General features: G+C 41.7%; 1 protein-coding gene across 8 annotated transcripts in view; it reads right to left on the reverse strand.

Annotated features, from left to right (window-relative positions):
* LOC127637316 (TBC1 domain family member 22A-like) overlaps window positions 1–12,440 on the reverse strand; it is a 227,445-nt gene that overhangs the window by 208,096 nt on the left and 6,909 nt on the right. For all 8 annotated transcript variants that reach the window (XM_052118315.1, XM_052118311.1, XM_052118312.1 and 5 more), the window contains exon 3: window positions 9,816–10,240. In XM_052118315.1, coding sequence (XP_051974275.1) covers window positions 9,816–10,240 — 425 coding nt within the window. The remainder of the gene's footprint in view (window positions 1–9,815; window positions 10,241–12,440) is intronic.

Raw genomic sequence — 12,440 nt, forward strand, 5'->3', positions numbered from 1 at the left:
CACAAACTTGAAGGTCAGTTCAACACCACTGACTCCAGAAGTATGTGGCAGGGAATTAACACAATCACGGACTACAAACGGAATAAAGTCTCCGCCATGAACACCGCTGCATCTCTCCCGGACAAACTTAATACATTTTATGGTCGTTTCGAGGACAACACCACCGCCCTCGCGGAGAGAGCACTCGCGGCTGACGCTACAGAGGTTGATTCACTCTCCGTCTCTGTTGTGGATGTAACCCGATCTTTCCGACAGTTGAACATCCGTAAAGCCGCGAGTCCAGACGGCATTCCGGGCCGCGTCATCAGAGCGTGCGCGAATCAACTGGCTGGTGTTTTTACGGACATTTTCAATCTGTCCCTCTCCCTGTCTGTAGTCCCCACATGCTTCAAAACGTCAACCATTGTGCCTGTTCTGAAGCAAGCTATAATCACTGCTTAAATGACTGGCGTCCTGTTGCTCTGACCCCCATCATCAGCAAATGCTTCGAGAGGTTAATCAGAGATCACATCTGCTCTGTTCTGCCCCCCTCTTTGGACCCATTGCAGTTTGCCTACCGCAACGACCGCTCCACTGATGATGCCATTGCATCTACAATACACACTGCTCTCTCCCATCTGGAAAAAAGGAACACATATGTGAGAATGCTGTTTGTAGACTACAGCTCAGCATTCAACACCATAGTGCCCACCAAGCTTGATGTGAAACTCCGGGCTCTGGGCTTAAACAGCTCGTTGTGCAGCTGGATCCTGGATTTCCTGTCAGGCAGACGTCAGGTGGTTAGAATGGGCAGCAACACCTCCTCATCACTGACCCTCAACACTGGAGCCCCGCAGGGCTGTGTTCTCAGCCCACTCCTGTATTCCTTATACACACATGACTGTGTGGCAACACATAGCTCCAATGCCATCATTAAGTTTGCTGACGATACGACGGTGGTAGGTCTGATCACTGACAATGATGAAACAGCCTACAGAGAGGAGGTGCACACTCTGATACGCTGGTGTCAAGAGCACAACCTCTCCCTCAACGTCAGTAAAACCAAGGAGCTTGTTGTGGACTTCAGGAAGAAAGTCGGAGAACACAGCCCCATCACCATCAATGGAGCACCGGTGGAGAGAGTCAGCAGCTTCAAGTCCCTCGGTGTCAACATTACTGAGGAACTCACATGGTCTGTCCACACTGAGGCCGTTGTGAAGAAGGCTCACTAGTGCCTCTTCTTCCTGAGACGGCTGATGAAGTTTGGAATGAACCACCACATCCTCACACGGTTCTACACCAGCACTGTAGAGAGCATCCTGACTGGCTGCATCACCGCCTGGTATGGCAATAGCACCGCGCACAAATGCAAAGCCCTGCAAAGGGTGGTGCGAACTGCCAGGAACATCATCGGAGGTGAGCTTCCCTCCCTCCAGGACATATATACCAGGCGGTGTGTGGAAAAAGCTCGGAGGATCATCAGAGACTCCAGCCACCCAAGTCATGGTCTGTTCTTACTGCTACCATCAGGCAGGCGGTATCGCAGCATCAGGACCCGCACCAGCCGACTACATGATAGCTTTTTTCCCCCAAGCAATCAGACTGTTGAACAGTTGATCTATCAGGATAAATAATTAGCACTGCACTTTATTCAGCTATAATCTCACACTGGACTGTCACAGCATATTCTCCTCAATATCCATCCTTCCTTCCATCCTTCCTTCCTTCCTTCCTTCCTTCCTTCCTTCCTACCTTCCTACCTACCTACCTACCTACCTACCTACCTACCTACCTACCTACCTACCTACCTACCTACATACATACATACATACATACATACATACCTACATACATACATACATACATACATATACACACATATATATATTTCATATACTCCTTACTTATTGTATTCTATATTGTGTATTCTATATTGTGTGTATTGTATATAATTATCGTGTTGTGTAAGTATGTGTACATTTGATATGTAAATTGTGTTGTGCAAGCATGTTGTTTATTGTAATTGGTATATGTCTCGTCACTGTCATGACTGCTATGTTGCTCGGAACTGCACACAAGAATTTCACCTACTGTTGCACTTGTGTACATGGTAGTGTGACAATAAAGTGATTTGATTTGATATGATTTGATTTGATTTGAAAAGCACATCTTGAGATCCCTGCATTGGGAATTGCACTCCATCCAGCTTTGTCCAAGAGCACGCTCTTGTCTTGTGCTGTCACTATTGTCAAGCAAGCCTGAGTGTGGTCTGTACAACTGCATATTGTCTATACAGCTGGAGTTTAGCTCACTGCCCCCTGCTGAAAACAGGTATCTAGATTGGATGTGGATTGCTCCGATTGCTTCCTATTGGTAGGAATATTCCCTTTTTACGGTCTAGGGGTATGATTAATTGTGTTAATTTCTTTTAATAATAATAATTTTTTAAATAATGAATTACACTGAATTAACAAATTAAACCAGCAGCCCTAAAATAACCAAAACTAAACATTATTGTAGCAAAATGTAACAAAATAAAATAAGAAAGTAAATTAAATGCAGCACGTAATGCAACTAACACAACAAAACACATTATATCATTTTTAGTGCTGGTTTTCGCTAACAATGTCACGATATAATATGTGATTCATGATAATTTTGAAGTGAATTTCTCCTGAGCATAATTTAGCATAATAATTGTTTATAGTTTCGGCAAAACCTATCGTTTTGCACCATTTAAAACAAAATAATGTCCATTAGTTTAAGAAAAGAAAAATTAATAGTTCTGTTATGGAAAAAATTGGCCATTTCTTTTGTTTTTTGCTTGCTTTTATGGGGTTTTGTGCTACTCTTACTACAGTTAAAAAATATTCTGTCTCAAAATGAATCTCTGGTTTTAAAGTGTGCAAGACGCTGGAGTGAAGTCTCGAGTCTTTCTTCACGAGTCCGAGTCTAGTCTCTTTATTTAAATAAATATATTTAAATAAATATAAATATTTAAATATATATATATATATATAAAATAAAAAATATTCAGATAATTAAAATGCATTATATTCTTGTGGGAGAAGAGTTAATAATTGATAAGACAATACAAAAAGCGGCTTTAGAATACAATTTATTGTTTACTACTATATTATTGATCATAAGTCAATCATTGGCATACAGTTCACAGCAATCCATTTCACAAGTGAATTTGCCAATCAATTGGAGATTTATTATGAGGGCTTGTTTAAGGACCGTCAATGAACAACTGCATCAGACATGCTTGTGTAGTGTCTCGGGTGCGCTGCGTCATAAACATCAAATTTTTATGTCACTGTGTCAAGTTAAATATAGTTTAATTCTTAGAACCCATCTTGAGATCCGAATAGTTCGAATTTGCGCTCCATCAAATGTTTGAACGCAAGAACGTAAGGTGTTTTGTTCACTGTATAAACTGGGCATTGCCACACAGCTGAAATTTCACTTACTGCCCTCTGGAGTAAACAGGTGGTACTACAAGCTTGCATTTCTCGATAATAAACTTGAGTCACTTTCAATATTTAGACAAATATTTATATAGTTTTATCGCCCAGCCCCATCATTTGGTATAATTTTGACAAAAACTTGCCATCTGATTTAAGTCCACTGTATATACTATGAAAACATTGGTAAAAGCGCAAGGTTTAAATTGACGCAACCTCTGGTCAGCGATCCTAATGTGCTATGAATCTACACTGCCCAATGTTTATGACAGTACAATATTAGCTAGCTTTGTGTGTTAATTATTGACTAATCTGGAGTGTAAGAATGTGTTCTTCTTCTGAGGGCACAACCAAATTTGAGCACAAATGGCACAGCGGGTGCCGTCATGTTTAATAGGACTCTTATCACTTTTTGGGGTTTACGTGGAAATGCATAATCGACTTCTATGATAAGGGTCTGATCGATCATGACACACAGGGAAATGTGAAGCAGATGTAATACAACCATACCAATAAAACACATTCTTCCTTTAAGATATTAATAGTTAAGGTTTAAAGACTTGAGTCGTTTTTGAAATATTCACGAGTCCTTTGTGTCGAGTGAAGTCTGAATTTATTTTAGGCTGAGTCTGGAGTCGAGTCACCATCTCTGGCAAGAGGTAATGCAAAGCTTTTCTAACACAACTCTCTTCTACACACTGTTCTTGTATTCAAATGAAGAGTTGTACAATAATCAAAAAATGATTTTGATTTGTCAAATTAATAGAACACATAAAGCCCATATTTTAGGCCACATTAAAAAATAAACAAGAAGAGTCATAGATTATAGACAATGCAAAATATTCTCAAGTAATATTCACAATTCCTCCCCTGCAGATGTTTGCCATTTTCCACATGAAAGCAGAGTACGAAACTAACTTTTTTTACCCAATTTTACCAGTCACTTGATTTTAACAGTCACCTTTATCCGATTGATATATACTATGGGTGCTCCGATCAATCGACCGGCAATCGTTATCGGCTGTTAATTGGTTTAAATAGTTTGATCGGAGGTCTCTATAAAGGCCGAACAGAAGAGACGATCAAATTATGCAAAACACATAAGACAATTTTACTACGTGCAGCTAAAACGGCTTCACTATATTCAGTGGTCTGGCAGTTCTACCAGGTGTCTGAAAAAGACAACCAATTAAAAATTTGCTAATATGTGTGCAAAGTTATATCCCACGAGGTGGAACGCATCAAAAAGATTTCAACACCACCAATCTCATCAGACATTTAAAGGTTAGTCAAGTATAGGAATAAGAGCAATTTTCAAAGCTAGCTAGCACTAAGGCAGAGAGAGAGCGGGACTGTTTAGCAGCTCAGGCGCCACTCACTCAGCTGTCGGTAACAGAGACATTCCATCAACATCAACCCTACAGCAATGACAGCAAGAAACAAAAAGAAATATCAGCCAAAATAATGGAATTCATATGCCTTGATCACCAGCCGCTGTCTATTGTGGAAGACGAAGGTTTCTGGCGATTCATTCATGCTACACTCTGCCAGGGCGTAAATATTTCACTGATGTATGCCTGCTGCAGTATACAAAACAGTGTTTACACATGTCGACAGCCTTATGAAGGACAACATCACATCAATCAGTTTCACAAGTGACATTTGGTGTTCGAGTGTATGTCCTATGTCAAGCCTAACTGTTCAGTTTATTAATCAAAACTTCAAACTACAAAAAGTTGTTCCTCATTCTCAAGAGATTTCAGGGTCACACCGCGGAGGCTCTTGCTGCCGCATTCAGCAACATATGTCGAGCATAGGGAATCCCAAAGGAAAAAGTGCATGTTATTCTAAGGGATAATGCCAAGAACATGGTAATGGCCATGAGGGATGCAGACCTACCCAGTCTGCCGTGCATGGCTCATATACTCCAGCTCGCCGTGACCAAGGGGGTTTTGTGGGGTAATATCCTCTGGATGACGCATCGTCTGTCATTTCAAACACTCCCTGTTGGCCTACTCTCGACTTCAGAGTTTTCAGAAACAACTTGGCCAGCCTATCAAAAGGCTACAGCAAGGTGGAACAGTACTGTATATATGCTACAGAGTCTGCTGGAACAGAAATGTACCCTGTGTGCGTATGGAGCTGACTACGACATGCCTTCCATGTTCACCGGCAGCCAGTGGAAATTGGTGGAAAATATGATTTCTCTACTCACCTCATTTGAAGAGCTCATGCAACAGATCAGCTCATCAACTGCATCAGCTGCAGATGTTATACCATTCATCAGAGCTTTAACTCATCTTTTTGAGAAAACATCAGAGACTGACCATGGTGTAAAAACCTCAAAAGTCACATTGTTGGAAGCGGTCCAGAACAGATTCTGTGACATTGAATCCGAGCACCTGTATACCATTGCTACAGTGCTCAATCTGAGATGAGAAAACTTAATTCACACATTCCTGTGTGTGTATTCAGCCGTGTCGCTGTCAGAGCGAATCAAAGAGCAGGCAAGAAATAAGGCAAATGAGTATTGAAAATATTTAAATTCAGAAAAATATCTATATTTTTTGTATGGCTCCCCAATTCATATTGCAAGAATATCTAGCTTGGCCTAAATGATTGATAAAAGGAGCTATTGCTGAAATGAATACAGTGTTGTTGTGCTATTCTTTTGTGTAGGCAGGCTGGCATTTCCTTCAAATTTGGCTAAATGTGCTGTAAAAATAAGCATTTGGAAGAGTTAATAATACGACTACAGAATAAAAACTCAACTTTAGAGTATGCTATGAGGCCAAGGTTATGACTAATCAAAACAAGAGCCAAGCATAACCTAAGAAATGCATTAAATAATAGAACATTTATTATTCTCCATTTTCTTTTTTCTTATAATTTCTCAATGCCGTTACATATTTCTTTTCTAGAATGGAGCAACTGTAACTTAACAGAATTTCCCCTCGGCGATAAATAAAGTATTTCTGATTCAGATTTCTTGAAAATAAATTCCTTAATGTTTTGTTTTTCTTGTTAATAAAAAGGTATAAAGACAGATATTTCCCTGACACACTCAAGCCCCAGATACGTGGGCAGCTTTCTGATGTCCAGGCCACTGGACTGGAGCAGCAGAATGGTGATGCGAGTTTGGCAGCGAGCGGCTCCGAGCCCCCAGAGAAAGTACCATGAGCTGGCTAATTGCATGCCTTGTATAAAGAGTTGTTGGATGAAGATGCAGAACATGGTGGCGGTGACATCAGCAGCTCAACAACACGAGCCTACCTCTCTGCACTGTGAACAAATGTAGATAGCGAGCAACTTTTCAGCACAGCAGGGAATATTGTAGATGAGAAGAGGAACAAGCTGTCAGCCAAAAATGCGGACATGCTTATATGTATAAAGAAAAACCTGCCATTGATGCTTGAGAAGTAAGCTTTGAGAAATATAAATCTGCTTATCTCTATCCCCCTCTCTCTTTCTATAGAGAGGGGGGATAGAGATTAGTAGATTTACATCTCCCAAAGCTTAATTCATGATACTTTATCATCTCTTAATTTTAATACTTAATATACATTTGTAAATTGTTTGGTAAATGCTAAGGTTAAAAAAGGTGCTATATAAGTGCAGACCCTTTACACTGTGTCCCATTCAGCCATTCACACACACACTCACACTAATGACAGCAGAGCTGCCATGCAAGGCGCTAGCCTGCCATTGGGAGCAACTTGGGGTTCAGTATCTTGCTCAAGGACACTTCGGCATGTGGAGTCATGTAGGCCGGGAATCGATCGCCAACCCTGCGATTAGTGGCCGACCCGCTCTACCACCTGAGCCACAGCCGACAGGGCGGAGGGCGGGGCTGGGTTGTGATTCCACATACCCGGCTAATCAAGCCACAGCGAGGGATAAAGGCAGAATGGAGACTGCAGTAGGACAGAGGGAGAGATTTACGGACAGCTGTCCGACACTTTTGTGTGTTTGGTTAAGTTCTTCATTAAAATATTATTTATATTCTCAAGCCAGTTCTCACCTCCTCCTTTCCATTAATCCCTTTACACTGGTGCCGAAATCTGGGAAGGTGGAGGGCTGCGCCATAATAGAGTCCTCGCCACTACCATCCACCCCAACGGAGCAGCTGCGGCCATCTGCTGGAGGATGTAGGAGCCCGGCCCCCTGAGAGTGGACGAATGGCCACCGACCACGAAGGGAGAAGGGGCTCCTAACAGACTGCCTGTTGCGGTCATGGCCGCTGCCAGGGGTGGAGGAGACCTCTACCAGCCGCTGAAACGCGGCGGTGTATGAGACCGCCGACAGTGAGCGAGGAGGGGCTACTGGCCAACCGCCTGGTGTGGTAGAACAACTGCCTGGGTTGGGGAGACCACTTCTGTTTCCTGAGAACACGGCAGGGCGTTCCGTCAGGGGCCAGAAGACTGCCTCCAATCTGGGGAGGCACGGCTGTCATCAGTTGGAAGAGTGCCCGAGGACAAAGCTACGTTGTATAAGAGAACCGGCAAGTGAGTGTTTTTTTTCTCCCTCTCTCCTCTCTCTCTCACCGCTGCTCCGCGTTGGCCTTTCCCTCTCTTTTTTAAATGTTTTGTTAATTTGGCACGATCGCCGTTATGGGTTGTAGGTGCCAATTTATTTTTTTTGTTTCCCTCCCCTTGTCCCCTCCCTCATCCAGGTAAATGGGTATGACCTGCTGGCAGACGGTTAGGCACGCCTCTACCCAGGGAAAAAGGGGGAGATGTACATCATGCCGGGTGCTCCCCGGCCTGAGAGAATGAGGGAGGAATGTGACAGGGCGAGGGCGGGGCCGGGTCATGATTCCACACACCCAGCCCCCTAATTAGACTAAACAAGCCTCAGAGAGGTTTAAAGGCTGATTGGAGACTGCAGTGGGCAGAGAGAGAGATTTACGGACAGCTGTATGTCTTTTGATTATGTTCTTCATTAAAATATAATTTATATTCTCAAGCTGGTTCTCTGGTTCCTTTCCATAAATCCCTTTACAACATTGTTGTTAAGAATAGTTAAATAAAGTTAAATAAATAATGCTACATGATAAATAGAAGGCTTCAAATAGAACGGTGAACGTATCGGTTGATACTGCTCCCAGCGATCGTGATTGGCCCCAAAAATCTATATAGTATATCGGCTATTAACAATCCATATACAGTAAAATACACACTGCTGGATTTAAAGTGATTCAAACTCAGAACACCTCCTGATTTGCAGTGCTTACATAAAGAACAAAACTACAAAAACAAAACTTGTGGTTAGATGTAGCAATGACATCAAATCTTGCCCTGTTCAGAACAACCATCTCAGAAGATATGTTCACAACTGGACAGCGCTAAATACAGCTGCGAATTGGGTCCAAAATGTAAAGGTCAGTGGGAAGATGAGCTTATTTACCTGTAACTGACCAAAAAGTACCTACCTTTTGGTTCATTTCATCCACTGGAGTAAAAGAAGTGGATATCTCCATCTTTATCTTGACATATTTAATTATAGATGGAGGTTCATCGAGTTATGCAGTACTTTAGCTTTGCAGTATTTGGATATTGTGTGAGTCATGTCTTACTCCCAACTGCCGGGTTTAGTCAAAAAGTTCAAATTCACATATATTTTTGTTTTGGCAGCGGTAGCAAAAGTCTCAAAACATTAAAAACAGCCAGCTTGTGTAGCGTGACAGATGTGATGGGCTACACTTAAACTTTCAAAGTGCTGATGATGTAGGAGAGGCGTGCCTAACCGTCTGCCGGCAGGTCATCCCCATCTACCTGGATGAGGGAGGGGACAAGGGGAGGGAAACCAAAAAAACATTTGGCACCTAAGCCGATCGTGCCAAATTAACAAAACTTTTAAAAAAGAGAGGGAAAGGCCAACACGGAGCAGCAGTGGGAGAGAGAGATGCAGCTGCATGTATCGTCACATCAATATTTTGCCAGCACACCCCATATTTTTAATGTATAGCAGAAAACATATTTGTTATGAAATATAACAAAACAAAACATAATTAAATGTAATGCACAATAACGACAAAAAAAGGCAATAAAACGTATTATATATTATTACCATGTAAGGAATATTAATACCGTTAGGTAGCAAAATATAACACAAACAACAAAGCAAAACAGTCTCCCCTGTCCACATTACAACGCAAAGACAGTTTTATAAAATGTATCCACTTGGGAGAGTGTTTTCGAAAAGCTACATTTTTGCTGTCAAAAAAACGCAGTCTCAGTTTCGACGGAAGGCCAAAACGTAGAGAAAAAGATGCGTTTTCAAACGAAAACGTATTAGTTTGGACATGGCATTAGTATGTTAAAAAGTACATACTGTTAAAACAAGAGATAAGATGCTCTGGCTACTGACCTTTAGGGGAGCCGACAGTTGCCTCGCTGTGCGACTTCACCAGTCTGTTGTCACTGTGCCGTAGAAAATCTGAAGTGAACGACAGATCTGTTGTCATCTCTGCCACTTCCTCTCTCTCTTCCTCTAGCTCTTCCACCTCTTCCTCTAGCGCTTCCTCTCCATCTTTCTCATCAGGCTCAGTGATCTTGTCCATCTGCTGCTGTCTCTGCTCCTGCAGCTTGCTGTGGTTCTCTATCACCTTATTGGCCGTCTCCATGACAACCTCAATGTTGAGGTTCTGAGCTGCCATTGCAAGAAGTTCATCATCATCGTCTGCAACATCCCAGGCATCACTAGTGATACTCTCAAACTCTTGGAAGGTGGTGGCTTTCTTTGGCTTTCCTGGTGTGCCGGTGGGGGGAGGTCTGTTTCCTGCTTTCATCAAGCTGAAAAAATTCAAACTTTGATTTGTATCACAATGGATAAATGACAAAGCTGGACAACAGAACTAGATTTTCACATTACAATACATTACAAAAGTTACATGCATTTTACTTCCACAACAATGATGAAATTCTGTTTATATTTGTCAGTTTCACTACAGGTCGGGCTCTATTTTAGCCAGGAACTGCACACAATGCTTAATGTTTTCTAGTTGAAAAAAATTGTTTTTTCACATTCAGTGCATCTCTTAAGCAGGCTTATTTAATGGGAAAAGCAACATCGAGTCAGTGATTGTTGTTTTGGGGTGAAAAAAGATGAGGCATGCGGTTTCACTTGCAGGGCCGCTGCCGGCCAAATTGATGCCCTACGCAGAGTTCCAGGTGGATGGGAGGAGGGTTCGCATGATATGAGCGAGAAGCGATCATCTGTGTTCCGCAGCTGCTTTCGGGTCCTTGAATAATGTATAACGTGCGAGTAAGGGCAACCAGTGGACTTTCTGGTAAGATGGTGCTCCCCTAAGGAGTTGGTGCCCTACACAGACTGCGTAGTCTGCTTATAGGGAGCGGCGGTACTGGTCACATGCCATTTTTAAGAGCAAGATTTACTGATTCATTGTAGTAACCAGAACGAGAGCTGGGAGCAGGGTCAGAAATTAACACACACCAAGTGTAAATTGTCTGTTTGGCTGGTGAATTTTACAGTGTCATATGGCACTTTGGCAGGCACTTACACCAGATAATTGGAAAAGAGTGTTATGGATTTTTTTGTGGGATCAGCTAGACTGTAAGGTGCGTGAGAAGTGCCCGACAAGACATCTATGGCAAGTGCTACAGAAAGTGTGGGGTGAAATATCACCTGAGTATCTGGACAAACTGACAGCTGGAATAACAAGGATCTGGAGGATTTTTTGATGAGAACTCTATGAAGTAGTTTAAGAAGTTCTGAAACTTTCTTTCAAATTGTAATAGTAATTTTTCACGTTATTAATATCCTGACTGTATATTTTGATCAGCTGAATGCCACATTTTTAGTGAATAAAAATACCAATTTCTTTCCATAAGAGCAAAATCTGTACATTATTCCAAACTTTTGGCCAGTGTGTGTATATATTTTTTTTTTATTATATATTTTTTTATTATTAACAGATTAATGATAACAATGATAACAGCGCGTCGCTGCCACAGAGGTTTAAACTATCCAGAAGCTTGCGGAGTCCTAATCCGAAAGCGTTTTATACTGCTTACTGACAAAGCCTGCATTATTCCCATTTCACGTGCCCACAGTGAGAAGCTTCTCACTTCAGAATTATATTAAAACTATTTTGGCCCATTTCTCCAGACAGAACTGGTGTAACTGTGACAGGTCTGTAGGCCTCATTGCTTGCACGTGCTTTTTCAGTTCTGCCAACAAATCTTCTTCTATCTGATTGAGGTCAGGGCTTTCTGATGGCCGCTCCAACATCTTGACTTTGTTGACCTTAAGCCATTTTGCCACAACTTTGGAGGTATGCTTGTGGTATTGTACATTTGGAAGACCCATCTGCGACCGAGCTTTAACTTCCTGGCTGTTGTCTTGAGATGTTGCTTCAACATATCCACATAATTTTCCTTCCTCATGATGACATCTATTTTGTGAAGTGCACCAGTCCCTCCGGCAGCAAAGCACCCCCACAACATGATGCTGTCACCCCCATGCTTCACGGTTGGGATGGTGTTCTTCGGCTTACAAGCCTCACCCATTTACCTTCAAACATAACGATGGACATTATGGCCAAACAGTAAAATTTGTGTTTCATTAGACCAGAGGACATTTCTCCATAAAGTAAGATCTTTGCAAGTGCACCCATGTGCACTTGCAAACTGTAGTCTGGCATTTTTTATGGTGCTTTTGTAGCAGTGGCTTCTTCCTTGCTGAGCAGCCTTTCAGGTTATGTCGATATAGAACTCGTTTTACTGTGGACATAGATACTTGTATACCTGTGTGGTTAAAAAATTATTTTTAATGACTTCAAACTAAGTGTATTTAAACTTCTGACTTCAACTGTATCTATCTATCTATAAAATATTTGTACAGTACTATATACAGTTTGCTGTATAAATATATATATATACACACTGTGCAAAAGTTTTAGGTACATAATATGTTTCACAAAACATTTGTCTTTTTTTGTATATCTTTAGTGTTTCTTTAGTGTCAATAGGA

This window comes from Xyrauchen texanus, chromosome 45, assembly GCF_025860055.1.
Source record: "Xyrauchen texanus isolate HMW12.3.18 chromosome 45, RBS_HiC_50CHRs, whole genome shotgun sequence".
Lineage (NCBI taxonomy): Eukaryota > Metazoa > Chordata > Actinopteri > Cypriniformes > Catostomidae > Xyrauchen > Xyrauchen texanus.